The sequence below is a fragment of the Triticum urartu genome, chromosome 6 (genome assembly GCF_003073215.2).
Source record: "Triticum urartu cultivar G1812 chromosome 6, Tu2.1, whole genome shotgun sequence".
Taxonomy (NCBI): Eukaryota; Viridiplantae; Streptophyta; class Magnoliopsida; order Poales; family Poaceae; genus Triticum; species Triticum urartu.
Window position 1 is genome coordinate 570,749,276 of NC_053027.1, and position 15,878 is coordinate 570,765,153.

A 15,878-nucleotide genomic window follows, 5' to 3' on the forward strand; every position below is an offset into this window, starting at 1 on the left:
GGAGACATGCAGACATGACCGAGACGTTCTCCGGTCAATAACCAATAGCGGGATCTGGATACCCATGTTGGCTCCCACATGTTCCACGATGATTTCATCGGATGAACCATGATGTCAAGGACTTAATCAATCCCGTATACAATTCCCTTTGTCTATCGGTACGATACTTGCCCGAGATTCGATCGTTGGTATCCCGATACCTTGTTCAATCTCGTTACCGGCAAGTCTCTTTACTCGTTCCGTAACACATCATCCCGTGATCAACTCCTTGATCACATTGTGCACATTATGATGATGTCCTACCGAGTGGGCCCAGAGATACCTCTCCGTCACACGGAGTGACAAATCTCAGTCTCGATTCGTGCCAACCCAACAGACACTTTCGGAGATACCCGTAGTGTACCTTTATAGCCACCCAGTTATGTTGTGACGTTTGGTACACCCAAAGCACTCCTACGGTATCCGGGAGTTGCACAATCTCATGGTCTAAGGAAATGATACTTGACATTAGAAAAGCTTTAGCATACGAACTACATGATCTTTGTGCTAGGCTTAGGATTGGGTCTTGTCCATCACATCATTCTCCTAATGATGTGATCCCGTTATCAACGACATCCAATGTCCATGGTTAGGAAACCGTAACCATCTATTGATCAACGAGCTAGTCAACTAGAGGCTTACTAGGGACATGGTGTTGTCTATGTATCCACACATGTACCTGAGTTTCCTATCAATACAATTCTAGCATGGATAATAAACGATTATCATGAACAAGGAAATATAATAATAATCAATTTATTATTGCCTCTAGGGCATATTTCCAACACTTACGGCGGCGGCGCTCGTTCAGTCCCAGGTCGAGTCGTGGATGGTTGACTCTTGTCTACGTGGCCATAGGTGGACCCCACCAGTCAGAGCACATAACCCCCAGTGTCCTAACCAAACCTCGGCCTAACTAACAGCCAACTAGCCGCGTAAATGGTGTGTCGCATGGGAGCTATTTTTTCCAACGCAGATGTCGCATGAGAGCTATTACAGCCAACAACGTCGCATGAGAGACAGTTCACATCAACGACGTCGCATGGGAGCTATTCGCCCCGTCAGCTGCATGCGACGTGCGGTACGTGTAATGCCAAACATACGTGATTTCTTCTACTCTACTTCAGATCTTTATACTCCCTCCTTCCATCTATATAGGGTCTAATGCGTTTTTCGAGGCTAACTTTGATCAAATATTAGAGCAATAATATATGACATGCAACTTCCATAAAGCACACCGTTAAATTCGTGTGTGAAAGGAGTTTTCAATGATATAATTTTCACATTGTGCATGTCATGTACTATTAATCTTGTCAATAGTCAAAGGCGGTCTTAAAAAGCGCATTAGGCCCTATATAAATGGAAGGAGGGAGTAGTTGTTTTGGGGAATATCTCCATACTAGAAGGATAGTGTGCGCTTCGGCAGTTTTGTTCCTGGGGTTGCACAGGGTTCTTTTTTAAGTTGTCAAAATTATTATTTTTTTAGAACAAAGACGCCAGGGGCGTCCGGCTTTAAATTAATAAAGCCCACATCATAGGCAGCGTATCACAACCACAAAACCCACACTATGCAACAGGCCAAAAGCGAACAAGTCAAGGGGAGCAACAGAACCGGAGACGGAAATAAGTACGAAACAAGGCGCGACCGGCCTAGCGAAACGAGCACGCAGGCTCGGCTGAAAGTAGAGGGGGCTGCCCATCCCTATGAGACAGCATTTGGCGCGGACGACGGGGCGTGGGACTCGGCGTAGACAGAGCGTAGGCGGCTAATAGCATGACAATGAAGATCAGAGTCCTGTTGCCTTCCCAGCGGTGTCCATTGCTGCAAGAACACGATGCATTTGAAGATAACGTCAGCAGGGTGCGAGGGAAATATACCCTCAATGGTAAGCTTGTTACGAATATGCCAAATAGCCCATAACATGGCCGCCGCACACGTCCACATGACCCGGCGCGTCGAGCCATGAAGCGAAGACAAGTAAGACACCAGCGCGGCATGGGAGCGGGGATCCCAATCCACCCCCGCGGCTTCGCGAACCGCACTCCAAGCGAAGCGCAACAGAGAGCACCGGAAGAAGGCGTGATCCGCATCTTCCGGCACCCCACACAAAGCGCAAGGGCCAGAGGCGGGGCCATTGCGCTTGGCAAGGTTGATCGAGGTAGGAAGGCGATCTTGGCAAAGTTGCCATAAAAAGACTTTGATCTTTAGAGGGATTTTAGCCTTCCATAGCCCCATGGCAGCCGAAGGGACCTGGCCGCAGGTAAGCTCTCTGTATAAGGACTTGACAGAAAATTTGCCAGAGCAAGAAGGCCTCCAAGAGACCGTGTCCGCGGAGTCAGACAGGCGAACATCCGCAATCAACGCCCGGAGGCGGTCCCACTCCGCCATCTCCGGCCCCGTTAGATCTCTCCGAAAATTGATGTAGGGTGGAGATGAGCTAAGGGCCGACGCGACCAATTGGTTGGGCTCAACCGCAATGGAGTAGAGTTGGCGAAATTCGGACCAAAGGGGTTGTTGGCTAAGCCAAAGGTCAAACCAAAACCGCGTGGAGCGTCCGTTGTTAACCCCAAACTTCGCACCCCTGGCGAAGAAGGGTTTAAGGGCTTGAATGGAGTTCTAGAAGGGGGACCCATGGGGGGCCGCCTCAAAGAAATTCCCATTCGGGAAGTATTTCGCACGGAGAAGGTCGATCCAGAGGCCAGTCTCACCCTGAGACATCTTCCAGATCCATTTGCACATGAGTGCAATGTTCATCAGCTTGGAGTTGATGATCCCAAGGCTCCCATGGGCTTTAGGTCTGCAAACGGCCTGCTATTTGACCATATGGCATTTCCGTTTAGGACCCGCTCCTTCCCAAAAGAAGCGGGACCGCGGGGTATCCAACTTAGTGTGTACCCCGTCCGCCAGCAGGAACAAACCCATGGCAAACATAGGTAAGGATGAGAGGCTGGAGTTGGTTAAGATTAGTCTAGCCCCTGAAGACATAAATCTCCCTCTCCACGGGCACACCCTATCCGCTACCTTGGAGGTGAGAGGTTCCCAATCAGCGATCGAAGACTTCTTCGCCGCGATCGGGAGGCCGAGGTATGTGAACGGAAATTGGCCAAGTTTGCAGTTGAGCAAGTTGGCAACCCGCTGGCTCTCGGCCGCGTCCATCCCTGTGGACACTACTTCACACTTGTGGAAGTTGATTTTAAGCCCCGACATGAGTTCGAAACACAGCAAAATGGCTTTGACCGTTGCAATGTTGTGAGTGTCGGGCTTGAAAAGGAGGAGTGTGTCGTCCGCGTATTGCAGGTGTGACACACCCCCCGGGATCAGGTTGCCCACCACTCCCCTGATGTGGCCCGCCAGACGGGCTTTGTCTAGCATGGCGCCCAAGGCGTCCGCCACAAAATTAAACAGCAACGGCGAGGCTGGGTCCCCTTGCCGCAGCCCTCGCTTGTTGCGAAAGAAGTTCCCTACTTCTCCGTTCACCGCAATCGCCGTTTGGCCTCCCGAGACCAATTGCATCATACGGTGAACCCAAACCGACGAGAATCCCCGGTCCAGGAGAACCTGTCAGAGAAACTCCCAGTTCACGTGGTCGTAAGCCTTTTCAAAGTCAAGTTTCAGTAGGATCGCGGGCTGGCGAGCGCGTTTAAGGGAGTGCACAATCTCTTTTAGGGCCAGCAGCCCTTCTAAGATGTTGCGCCCCCGAATAAAGGCCGATTGGTTCCTACTAATAATACGATGAGCTACCGGAGTCAAGCGGGTCGAGCAAGCTTTCGCACAAATTTTAAACGGAACATTAATCAACGCAATGGGACGAAAGAGCCTAATATGATCCGCGCCCGGAACTTTGGGGATCAGAGAGAGAACCCCAAAGTTTAGGCGAGAGATATCTACCGATCCCCGCATAAAACCATTGCAAACGTCAAAAATAGGCCCTTTGAGCACTTGCCAGAACCTTTTGAACATCGCCACCGGCCACCCATCCGGCCCGGGAGCGGTGTCGGATTTCATGCCCAGCGTCGCCTTGTCAATCTCTTCCGGGGTGAAGGCCAGACCCAGGCCCTCATTTTCTGCGTCCGTGACCCGCAACGCAGGGTCCAACACATCCGCCCTAAGCCGGGCACGGGATTCCTCCCTGGAACCCATGAGATGGATGTAAAAATCGTAAATGTGACGTACGATATCCTGTTGCCGCAAAAGGAGCCCCTGCTCAGATTGCAAGCGCAAGATTGCACATTTGCGACGACGACCATTCGCATAGGTGTGAAAGTACTGGGTATTCGCGTCACCCTTGAGCGTCCACTTGATTCCTCCACGCCTACGCTAGTACTCCTCCTCAGCCCGGAGGAGGGACTCAACCTGGGCCTCAAGCGCATAGCGCTGAGCCCAGTCTTGCTCCGAGAAGGTCTGCACGTCCGCCACAGCGTCCATCTGAGCAAGATCCGCAGTCAACCGCAAGCGAAGCAACATATCATCGCGCCCCTAGTTAGCCCCCCACCCTTTAAGGGCCGCACGCAAGCCCGCGCCTGCAGCAATCCAGAACTCCATCGGCCCGCGTACGCGCCCGATCCGGGCGACGCAATTCTCCCATTTCGAAAGGAAGATTTGCTCAAAGTCCGGAGACTCTAACCACGCGGTTTCAAAGAAGAAATGGGGACTGCGTTTTAGCCTGTCCTCCCCCGAGGAGAGAATGAGGGGGACGTGGTCCGACCCTATCCTCGTTTCGGCGTGCAAGGAGCAGAGAGGAAACAGCGCCTCCCACTCCGAGGACATAAAAACCCTGTCCAAAACCGACCGCACCGGTGTAAGTTGTTTGTTGGTCCAGGTATAGCATGCCCCCACGCGGGCCACTTCCCTAAGGGCCATAGCTGCGATTGCACTATTAAACATGGACACCCTTGTCCAGTTAATAATACCGTTGTTTTTATCCGCTCCCGAACGGATTAAGTTGAAATCCCCTCCCACCAGCAGAGGAAGGTTTCGCGTGCCCAAAGACGCAACCTTTGCCTGGAGTTCTCCCAAGAACTCGAGCGAGCGCGAGTGATCGGCCGGGCCGTAAACCACAATCACCTCCCACTCGCGGAGAGTTGCACGGTGGCGCACGTGGGCCGACAGAAAGAAGCGACCAGCATCCCATGCCACCACCTCCAGGCAAACTAGGTTGATGCCTAGCAACATGCCTCCCGAGTGCCCAACCGCCGGCACCCAATGCCAAACAAAACGCTCCAGCGGGTCAATAGTTAGCAGGTCCCGATGATTGAAATCGGTCTTGATAGTTTCCTGCAGGCCAACTACGTCGATCGCCTCGTTTCCAATGAACTCTTTTAACTGGGTCCTCCTCCCAGCGTGGCCGAAGCCTCGGATATTCCAAAATATGTACCGCATTAGATAATGCGATTGCGGAGGCGGATACCGCGAGCGGTCACCGCTTTGGCCACGCGTCGTGTCTTGGCAAGACGACGGTTGGAGGGGGACGGCGCAGCCCCTGCCGCTATGTCCTCCTGATCGGGCCGTGCAACAGTCACCAGAGAAGCCCCTGCTTCGTCTGCTGCTGGCGCAACGCGGGCCAACGCTGCCTGGGCGAGCGCGGCCTGCGTGATTTTCTTAGCACGGATAAGAGAAAGCACTTCGCGCGCTTCCCCCTCGTCAGACATCCTAACACCACTATCCGCTAAGATACCCCCCAAGCACTCATCAGAATAATCGTCAAAGATCGTAAAGCGGGGCACGGGATTACCTTCAGTTTCCAGGTTCTTCTGGGCCTGCAGGAGTTGGGCGCGTTGCAGGGCAGGCAGGTTGCCCTTGGCACCCTTCGGGCGGGAGCTCGCCCGCTCCAGCGGCGCCGTGGACGTCACCACCGCCTTGGAGCGCTTGGCCGTAGAAACGGGCGCCACCTTTGCCACCTCCACTCGAAGCGCATCAGGAGCGGGAGGGGAGATGACCGACGGGGTACCACCCGCCGGACCCCCAGGAGAGGCCAGCGCCATCACCACCGGCCGCTGCGGGGCCGGCGTGCACCCACAGCCCGGGGGTGGGCTCGCCAGCGCCACGCAGGGAGTCTTGCGGCCCGCCGGCTTCTTGTGGAGCCTCGTCCCACCGACCCCAAGGCCTGACGGCGTCTTGGGAGAGCGCCCCGCGGTAGCCCGAGGCTCAACCACCACCGTAGCCACCGGGGAGATGAGCATCGAGCGGCCCTCCGAATCGCAAGACATGTTGGAGCCGTACTGGTTGAAACCCAACTCGTTGCTGCCCACCACCACCTGCCGCTCCTCCTGGTCCTTCGCCGCTCCCGCCGTGTATGGGGAAACAATGGAGTATATTTTCTTAATGAGGTGTTTAGGTGGGTCCTTTCTAAAGTGTGATCAGGAGACAACTTTTAATAGTGTGTTCATAGGGATGAGTGTATATGCGTATATATGAGTGCTTGTGTCTGTACTGATGTTAAAGAAAATAGTGTTGTACACGTGTTATGCCGGTGCTAAACTTGTCATAGGCAGCGCTTCCTTCTTGTTAACCAAGCAAACGGACACACCCATCAGTAGATCGCACAACAAAGCACAGGGCAACTTCCCAATTAAAATTGTGTGTCCAATCCCAAATTCATGGCTTCATTTGAACGAGGGGGCTCCAAAATTAGGGAGTTTTCCCTTTTGGGGGAGTTGCATTGTTTTACTCAACTAGACTGGTATTTTTACCTGAACTTTTGCATTTTTAAGAACTAGCTGATGTTGAACTTACTACAGCCACCTCATCACGTTGTGGCCTAACCGTCCCTACATAAAACAAAGGCTGATCTCATTGTCTTATTTAATTCTCTTTGTAGAAGTTGTGTGTAAGATAACATTGATGGTTTATCTATGGAGAAGGTAAGAAACCAAGAAACCGTTTGACCTTTTACACGAAACACACCTTAATTTCACCTCGACAACAGGGTCACACCGTTATATATAGACAACATATCAATAATGCATTACATAGATTTGCATCCAAGAAAGATCGTTACAAGCATATTCTTTCTTTTTTCACCACATCTCGGTCACAAAAACCTGACTCCATGACAACCCTCATGGCACACATAAAATTTTCAATGTTCATGGCTCACATAATAAAAAAGTCTCAACTAAAACAAAATAAAAGGCACGTGCCCTACTAGACTGCACAACCACACCGACACTCACCCTTGTTCATGGGTTAAGACAAGGGAATATCTCCAAGAGTCTTCGACAACACACAGTGAACAACATCTAATATCACTCATCTTCTTGTATTGCCTTGCATCCTCAGACGGAAGTGAAACTTGAGCTAAATGCCACAAAAACATGTGCAGCTTCGCTGGGACCTCCACCTTCCAGAGCTTTCGCCAACTGTATTTCTCAACGTCAGAATTAAATGATCCTGCACGTTGATCCAACCATACGTCTCTGCGCCTCTTGGTAGCAACCCATGCGGTAAGCAGAATGAACTGGCAAATTGTTGTTGGGTTCGAAGTTCCAAGCCGAGAAATCCTATTGCACACTGGTACATAGTGGAATGTTGATGATGACACTAAAATCTGATCGGAGGAAAACCTGCTGCAACAAATTGATATCCCAGATTGCCGAAGTAGAGTCAATGATATCGCCCACGCCATCTGCGGTCGATTAGGGATTAGAGATAAAAGATGTCTCATAAGCTCGTCCCTAGGAAGCCAATTTTGGTTCCAAATATTGGTGCTAGCCCCCTCCCTATCCTCCTGATCAGACCTTGATTGACAAAGAACATCAGGTGCTTCAGTATCTCTCTCCATATTTGGTAAGGGTGGGAACCAAGTTGTGCCTCTGGTATTGTACACGATGTGAAATATACTGCTTTAACGATCCGTGCACTTAGATTGTCCAGGGTTTGTAAAATTCTCCGAGCCTGTCGGTCCGGCAAGGAGAGATTAAAAAGCTCAAAATCCCTAAACCCTAGACCACCCATAAACTTTGGTTGTGTCATTGTTTCATATGAAACCCATGCTGGTTTGTGTTTACCGTCCTTGCTACCCCACCAGGATTTCCTTATGAGAGTAGTACACAAGCCCCTCAGTAGGTTAAAACATGACATAGAGTAAACCGGAATTGTTTGAGCTACGACTTTAAACAAAACTTCCTTTTCTGCAACTGACCAACTTTTCTCGATCCATCCAATCACCTTGTTCCAAATTCTATGTTTTAGATATTCAAACGAACCATTTTTTTGAAGATCCAACATCAAAAGGCAGACCCAAATACATTCCACACAATGATTCGTTTGGCACATGAAGATGTTCTTGGTCACATTCCTAGTGTCATTCGGACAGCCCTTGCTGAAATATATTGATGATTTATCCCTATTGATGTGTACCCTTAAGTCTAACAATAGTTAGCAAAAGAGATACTTCTTCCGCCCCCTCTCCTAGCGCCTTGAAGAACAACAGGTTGTCCTCGGCAAACAAAAAGTGATCAACCGGTGAAGTCGACTCTGCCATTTTAATGTCTGCAAGATGTGACGACTAAACACTAGATTTTAAAAGGCCCGATAGTTACACAGCAAAAGAGGTACTTCTTCCACCCCCTCTCCTAGTGCCTTGAAGAACAATAGGTTGTCCTATGCAAACAAAAGGCCCGATAGTTACGCAGCAAAAGAGGTACTTCTTCCACCCTCTCTCCCTAGTGCCTTGAAGGACAATAGGTTGTCCTATGCAAACAAAATGCCCGATAGTTACGCAACAAAAGAGGTACTTCTTCCACCCTCCCTCTTCTAGTACCTTGAAGAACAATAGGTTGTCATATGCAAACAAAAGGCCCGATAGTTACACAACAAAAGAGGTACTTCTTTCACCCCCTCTCCTAGTGCCTTGAAGAACAATAGGTTGTCCTATGCAAACAAAAGATGATTAACCGGCAGAGCTGACTCTGCCATTTTAATGCCTGCAAGAAAAGGTGATTAACCGGCGGAGCCAACTCTGCCATTTTAATGCCTGCAAGATGTGTCGACTGAACACTAGATTTTAGGAGATTTCAACCAGTAGGAACATCTGATGCGGCCGAGCGGCAGCAGCGGTTTGCTCACAAAAATGGAAAAACAAATTCCTGTGTTGGAGGCATGTGTTGTACAGCAAGTAGAGGTATGTTTATGTACCCAAATTGCATATTTGCACCACCTCCAAAGCTTGTCCAAGAAAATCGCAAGCTCGATACATATCGTCAGGCAGGTTGGAACAAAATTGTATGTAGTAGCATAGTTCTGCTCAAACATTCAAACCTCAGGTAGGCCACAAGCATAATATTACATCAGTTTCCAATGCCAGGGAGTACATATCATACATATAGTCTCTGTATGTCTGTGTGAGCACCTTCCCCTATGTCCCGTCCTTTTTCAAGGTTTATGTCGTGAGCATCTTCTTGTACTCCTTGAACGTGCCCGGGAACGGGGCGACCTTGCCATCGGTCACCGCCCAGAGCTCATCCACACTCCCCGTGATCAGATGCTCGTCGTGACTCACCTGCAAAACAGTACCATTCCGTTAGGACGACGCTATACCTTGACACGCAAAAGGAACACATCCATACAACTTGGGGCAGTGTGTGTATGTGTTCTTACCATCAGCACTCCTCCCTGGAATATGAGCAGACCCTGGATGAGCGCCTCCACTGCGTCGAGATCCTGCAACACACAAAAATTCACGATGTCAGGAACTGTTGTTACCATGGTTTCTCATCTCTGCTTATACTAATGGTCAAGGAGGGAGGAGGCGAGGAGGGAAGATGAGGTGGTTCACTTACAAGATGGTTAGAAGGCTCATCAAGAAGGATAATGTGCGGCTTCTTGAAGGTGATCTTCGCGAACGCGACCCTACTCTTCTGACCACCTGTCATTGCAAATGCGCTTTCATTAGGATCAGGGCATTACTAAAAACACAAGTAGGCGAGCCCTTTAACATAATCTCTCAAAGCTGAGGGAAGCTTCAACTCGTCGCAGCTGCCAATAAGCTATGAGCTAAATCCATCTAGGAGACAGCTGTGCTATTATGTACCTGATAAAGTGTACATAGATTGGAGGGCAAGATTTCCTGTAACACCGAAGGAACCCAAATGTGACCTCAGTTTCTGTTCAGGTACACCCTGCATAGACAATTTTTCTATATTAGAGCAGAAATTTGTATCAAGTCAAATACCAAAAGGAGGGTAATATTTCTTTTTTCTATATTACAGCAGAAATGTGCATTTAAAGTAAATACCAAACAGACCATAATACACTTTCTTTATATCAGGGCTGAAATGTATATTCAAGTTAAATACCAAACAGAGCATACTACCCACTAACCCACCAAGTGAATATCATGCTCTACTAAATCTAGCATTTCATCGCCGCAAAAAATCATGATGCTTGAGCTTACCGGGAAGCATCTCATCATGTACAAAAGCGGGTTCACCGTCAAATCAAGTCCATCAACATGATGCTGACTGAATACAGCCATGCGGACCTGTAAAAGGAACAAATAAATCAACAAGCCACAGATAGGACGGTGCAGAAAAAGAGAGTTCATTATACAATCAACAAATAAACCACCAATCAACAATGATATCAAAATGATTGTATCACTTGTAAGTGGTTTCATTATCCAAGTAGAGTTCACATGTGTGATGTTTCAAAATTTTCTGTATAATTTCACAATGGCATGGATACAAACATCATAACACCTTGGCAAGAGAAGTAGGAGATGCCGACAGCCAACACTGGCAGCTAGTCACAGTTATTACACACTCATGGAGAAAGCAGTACAATTGTGCAGAACCAGTAAAATATCTAGAGTGTAGCTCTAGAAGGATAAAGCACCTTGGGGGAGCGAAACACTGTTCCCGAAGTTGGCTGCAGGTCTCCAGATATTAATTTCAGTATAGTGGACTTCCCGATACCGTTTGAACCAACCACTGGAAACAATAAATCAAATGTGAGGAAAAAATGGACAAACCACTGAAGCAAAAGCTAAATATTATTCTTTACAGTAAATAAAATATGACTGGAACAAATAATTCATACTTGCTATGCGGCTGTCGAGGTCGATACCAAAATTCAAGTTTTTAAACAAAATAGGCCCTCCAGGATAACCAAATGACGCATCACTGCACAAATCGAACGTATAAGCATTCATTTCAACAGATAAAATCGAGTAAAACAAATTCATCGCTATATGATATAGGCATATAGCTATCTCAAAAGAGAATGTGTATACAACTAACAGCTATGTCTTGATAGAAATGGTAGAGTAGTTGATCAAAATAAAAGGGAGTAAAAGAATAAGAAGCCATGAACCATGAGGTTCGCATGGGAAGAGCAGAACAAGCTTCCATAAATGGTAAATAACAAGGGATGAGAACTGAAACCTGAAGCTAATGATTGGTGGTCCAGGACGGTCATCTGGAGTTGGAAATTCGAATTTATAGCTGCAAATGATTAACCAGGCAATTGCTAAGTCAATGGTAGACAAAAGACCAAATAAAACAGATTTAGGGAGCCAGCATACTCTGGGTCACTAACAACAGCGTCAACATGTTCCATTCGCTCCAATGCCTGAGACAATGCAAATAAATAAGATGAGGACAAACATCAATTTCCTCACTGAACAAGCATGTAAATAATTATTAGTTGGGTGCTGTAAATCATCTGTAAATTGAAACAACAACAAAAGTTATGCATTGTACGATGAGGTCATGGAAACAGGAGCAAGAAAATGTACCTTGATTCTTGATTGAACAAGTGATGCTCTCTTTGCATTGTATCTGAACTTGTCAATGAATGCCTACAAAAGAAAATAGATCAACAAACCTCATCCCTGATCTTTCCAAAAAGATCTAGCTGCACTGTACCTAGTTCAATTTTACTTTCACCTCTGAGCTAAGATCAGATATAGTTCTTTGAATCTAAAGTTGGTATCGTGTTCAAGCGTAAACAATGCAAGCAGGACCTAGGTCAGACTGTCACACAAGCTCTGCTTGCCTACAATTGCTATTGCTATTACCATTTCAAGCTAATGAACATATTCGGTAATGCAAGCAGGACCTAGGTCAGACTGTCACACAAGCTCTGCTTGCCTACAATTGCTATTGCTATTACCATTTCAAACTAACAAACATATTCGGTACTGTATAATTCAATAGCATAAGACCAGCATAGATAAGCTTCTATGCTAAACAGAGTAACATCTTGAAGAGATATGGTGCACTAGAAAGTCAGAGGGCTAGTGGGAAATTACTGCATGCTCTTGAAAAGGAAACTATATCAGACCTTAAAACATATGTGGTTGATCACATTGAGGTGCAAACCACCTTTCAACTCTCTCTCTCTTTCCTTTTTTTGACACTATCAGCACAATTTTCTTTTAAAGGGTTTATTAACGTACTTTGAGGGCTAACCATACCCACTAAAAGCAGAAACCAACCTGCATGTGTCCTCTGGCCTTCTCATTTGTTTCGAAGGCTTTCATCTGATTCTTGAGGTGCTCCTCCCTTGTCCTCTCAAATGTGTCATAGTCACCTTTGTAAGCATGTAGCTTCTTACCATGTAGGTGAAGAACGTCGGTGACAACCTAAGAAATGTTTTCCCTCAGTTATTCAGTTATTAAGATGAAAAATATGAGTTAAGCAAATTATGTCGATATTAGCTACTGCATAATTATACTGTGAGTTCATACCGTATTCAGAAACTCTCTAGCGTGGGACACAACAATGAATGTCTTTGGCCACTTCAGGAGATATGTTTCTAACCATAACACAGCATGCAGATCAAGATGATTCTGCAAAGTGGTGGTTTGTTAGCATTAGCATGTGGCAGCAAGAGAAGAGAAGCAACACTATATTCTAAACTCACTGTTGGCTCATCAAGTAGCAGTAAATCTGGCTCAATGAATAGAGCACGTGCTAGTGCTATTCTCATCCGCCATCCTCCTGAAAATGATTTTGTATTTTTGCATTGCATTTCTGGAGTGAAACTGAGACCCTGTAAAGATTTCAACCAATCAGAATAGTTCAATGTTAGTATTTAGAACTATAACTCTTTAAAGCAATGTAAGTACTAGCTACTAGGAGAGAAATGGCAGCAATGACATGCTGCACAAATGGGACAACAAGAACAAATCACAAAGCAATGGACGTCAACAAAAGAAACATACCGCCAGAATTGATGCTGCACGAGCTTCTGCTGCATCTGCATCAATGAATTCAAGTCTCTTGTATATCTCCTCAAGCCTCTTGCTGATAGAATCTTTGTCAACATCACCCTTGCTCTTGTCTAGGCTCTGTTTGGACTCTGCATCATACTCTAGATCTTTCTGCATAAAAGTAGCAGACTATAAGCAAATCAACAAAAAACGAAAAAAGAGGGTGAATCACCCAAAAGAGAGGAACACATTAGCAAAGAAAGGCATGTAAAAAGCTGATGAGTGCAGTAGTTAACCAGTAATTGACCCAGCTGGGCCTCTTCTTGCATAAGCTGGACCCGTTCAACATCAGCATTCAGCACACACTGCAAAGCTGTTGTGTCATCACCCGTGACCTCTTGTTCAACGTGCAATATTTGGCAGTTCTTAGGAATTCCGTCGATTGCATGTTGAGCCATAGCTCTGAGAAGAGAAGTCTTTCCAGTACCATTTCTTCCAACAAGACCTGAAATGGTATGTAAATAAACTAAATCACTGAAGGAAAAAAGGAATAGGAACTGATACAGCAATATTTCAAGGGGTAGAGATGCTTGTATGCCCAAGAAGTGATACTTTAATATTTGTGTTCCCTTGTTCCAAAGCTATTTCTAGAGAGTTTCTACACACCACATAGTTTTCTATTAATAAAATAAGCAATGAGATCATCCTAAGCAGGCAACGTGTCCTGAGCAGGTGGGACCCTAGAGAGCCTCCTCAATAGGTGGACATATGTAGTAAGCTAATTCTTAACTCACCATAGTGCCTTCCAAAAGCGAGCGTTAAGGTGACATCTTGAATAAGATCACGACCTCCAACAGTAACACTGAAGTTCTCCATATGGATATCCCTAATGGTTGTGCCACCCACATTACTGTGATTTACATAAACTGGAGGCATTCCAGCCCTGAGCGCCTCCATTTCGGCAACATGCATTTGGTACTGGGCCTGCACGAACAAGCAAACGCGCCATACCATATACATCAGGTTTAATAAGGAGGGAAGGCATTTTCGTTCAAATTGCATATATGGTTCTGTCAAAGTGGGGAAACATGCTAAGCACTAGTATATTTCTACTGAAATTCGTACTGAACAAATCAATGACATGGAGATTTGTCATCTGGCAATCTAGGAGTGAGCAGCTCACCTCTCTTTGCCTGTCTTCTTTTCTCTTGTTCCGCTCGAGCTTGGCCTTGTCGCGCGAGGACAGCAAGGGCGCGTCGAAGATATTCTCTGGCTTCTTGGGGGCGACCTGCTCCTCCATCCCCGCGTTCATGCGCAGAGGCGTGGCGAGGCTCCGCACGGCTGCCTTAGGTTTGACGATGCCATGGCTCCCCAACTTCTCACAGAGCTTGGTGCAGACCTATATCATACCAAGAAGGAAACCAAAACTGAAGCATCAGCGTCATGTTGGACCAAAATCAAACTATCCACCTACTTCTCCACCTCTGAATCCATATATGCGTATGCACGGGGTCGTAAAAGGTCAGTGACTACTAACAAGTAAAAGTCATTACAGAACACATCAGGGACAGGTTGAGCTAGACTGCAGTTATAAACGGATGGCTACCGAATGATGTTACTGTGACTGAGCGCTAATTAAGCTAGGTTTTCTGGCATCCAAGACATGAAACAGGTGGTGGCATAGGAAGCATACACCGAATCGAATCTAACCTGGAACCGAAACCTAGGGGGCATGAAATCAAAGCTCTATCGAATCAACCCAGATTGGGGAAGCGAAATGGCGACCGGATTGATTGATTGGGCCGGCGCGGGGATGGGGGCGGGATTGGGGGGGGGGTACCTCGAGGCAGTGCTCGCGGTCGTAGACGCAGCGGGCGTCGATGAGGAGGTCGCCTAGGGCGTCGAAGATGCCGTGGCCGTCGGGGGGCCCGAAGTCGAAGTCCTGGTCGGCGAGGACGTTGGCGATGTAGGAGACGATGGGCTCGTCCACCTCGTCCACCACCGAGTCGCCCAGCACCTCCCGCACCACCCCCATGCTCGTCTCCACCAGCGCCGCCATCGCGGGTGCGTCGAGCGGCGGCGGCGAGGCAAACCCTACTCGTCGCTCGGCTCGGGTCGGTCGGAGACGGTGGTGCGACCTCGCGGGCTGCCGGCTTGGGTTTAGCCTGCCGAATGCAGCAGCTCGTCCAATCCAATGGATGGATGGGCCTTCGGGTTCGTGGATCGTGAGGATTCCGCGTATGGAGGCCCGTCGCAAGGTCCAGTTTCAGACGCAAAACACACACAAGGGCTTGAACGGATGAAGTGTTTTTTCCTTCGGCAGCATTTGGCGTGGCCCACTAAAAAATAGAGTTTTTTTTAATGAATCTCATATAGTATATGTTTTTAAAGCTCATCGGAAGATTATTCATGAATGTCTCAAAAAAAGGAAGATTATTCATGAGAATAAGTACCAAATCCCGTTATCTGTTATTTTCTTTTGCATTAACATTCCTTGAGGAGTTGAACCGGATGAATTCTCAATTGCCTCCCGTGCGCCGGCGCAAATGATTCCACCATACATAAAGATAAATTTTAATGGTGTGTTTGAAAAAACGGGAGACAGGGCATTGTTGGGCTTTTAGCCAAGAAAGGAAGTGGAAATATTTTGGGTGCCTCGACGAGGGTTTTTGCGGGAGCTCCTAA

At 47.4% G+C, this 15,878-nt stretch overlaps 1 protein-coding gene across 1 annotated transcript; it reads right to left on the reverse strand.

The window, feature by feature from the left end:
- Positions 1 to 9,147: 9,147 nt before the first annotated feature.
- Positions 9,148 to 15,351, reverse strand: LOC125515584 (ABC transporter F family member 3). The gene is made up of 18 exons (XM_048681082.1): positions 15,034 to 15,351; positions 14,377 to 14,592; positions 13,988 to 14,177; positions 13,490 to 13,698; positions 13,206 to 13,364; positions 12,905 to 13,033; positions 12,729 to 12,830; positions 12,477 to 12,623; positions 11,775 to 11,837; positions 11,562 to 11,608; positions 11,422 to 11,481; positions 11,078 to 11,160; positions 10,874 to 10,968; positions 10,434 to 10,520; positions 10,071 to 10,158; positions 9,820 to 9,905; positions 9,638 to 9,700; positions 9,148 to 9,539 (listed from the first exon to the last, which is right to left on the reverse strand). Exons 1-18 carry the CDS (start codon positions 15,250 to 15,252, stop codon positions 9,420 to 9,422), a joined length of 2,163 nt encoding a protein of 720 aa, XP_048537039.1. The 5' UTR covers positions 15,253 to 15,351; the 3' UTR covers positions 9,148 to 9,419.
- Between the last annotated feature and the right edge of the window lie 527 nt (positions 15,352 to 15,878).

Coding starts and splice junctions, on each gene's coding strand:
- LOC125515584 (XM_048681082.1), bottom strand. CDS start 15,252: ATGGCGGCGCTGGTGGAGACGAGCATGGGGGTGGTGCGGGAGGTGCTG. Junction 11,161..11,421: donor CCACCAATCATTAGCTTCAG/GTTTCAGTTCTC, acceptor CGATTTGTGCAG/TGATGCGTCATTTGGTTATC. Junction 9,540..9,637: donor TCCAGGGAGGAGTGCTGATG/GTAAGAACACAT, acceptor ACTGTTTTGCAG/GTGAGTCACGACGAGCATCT.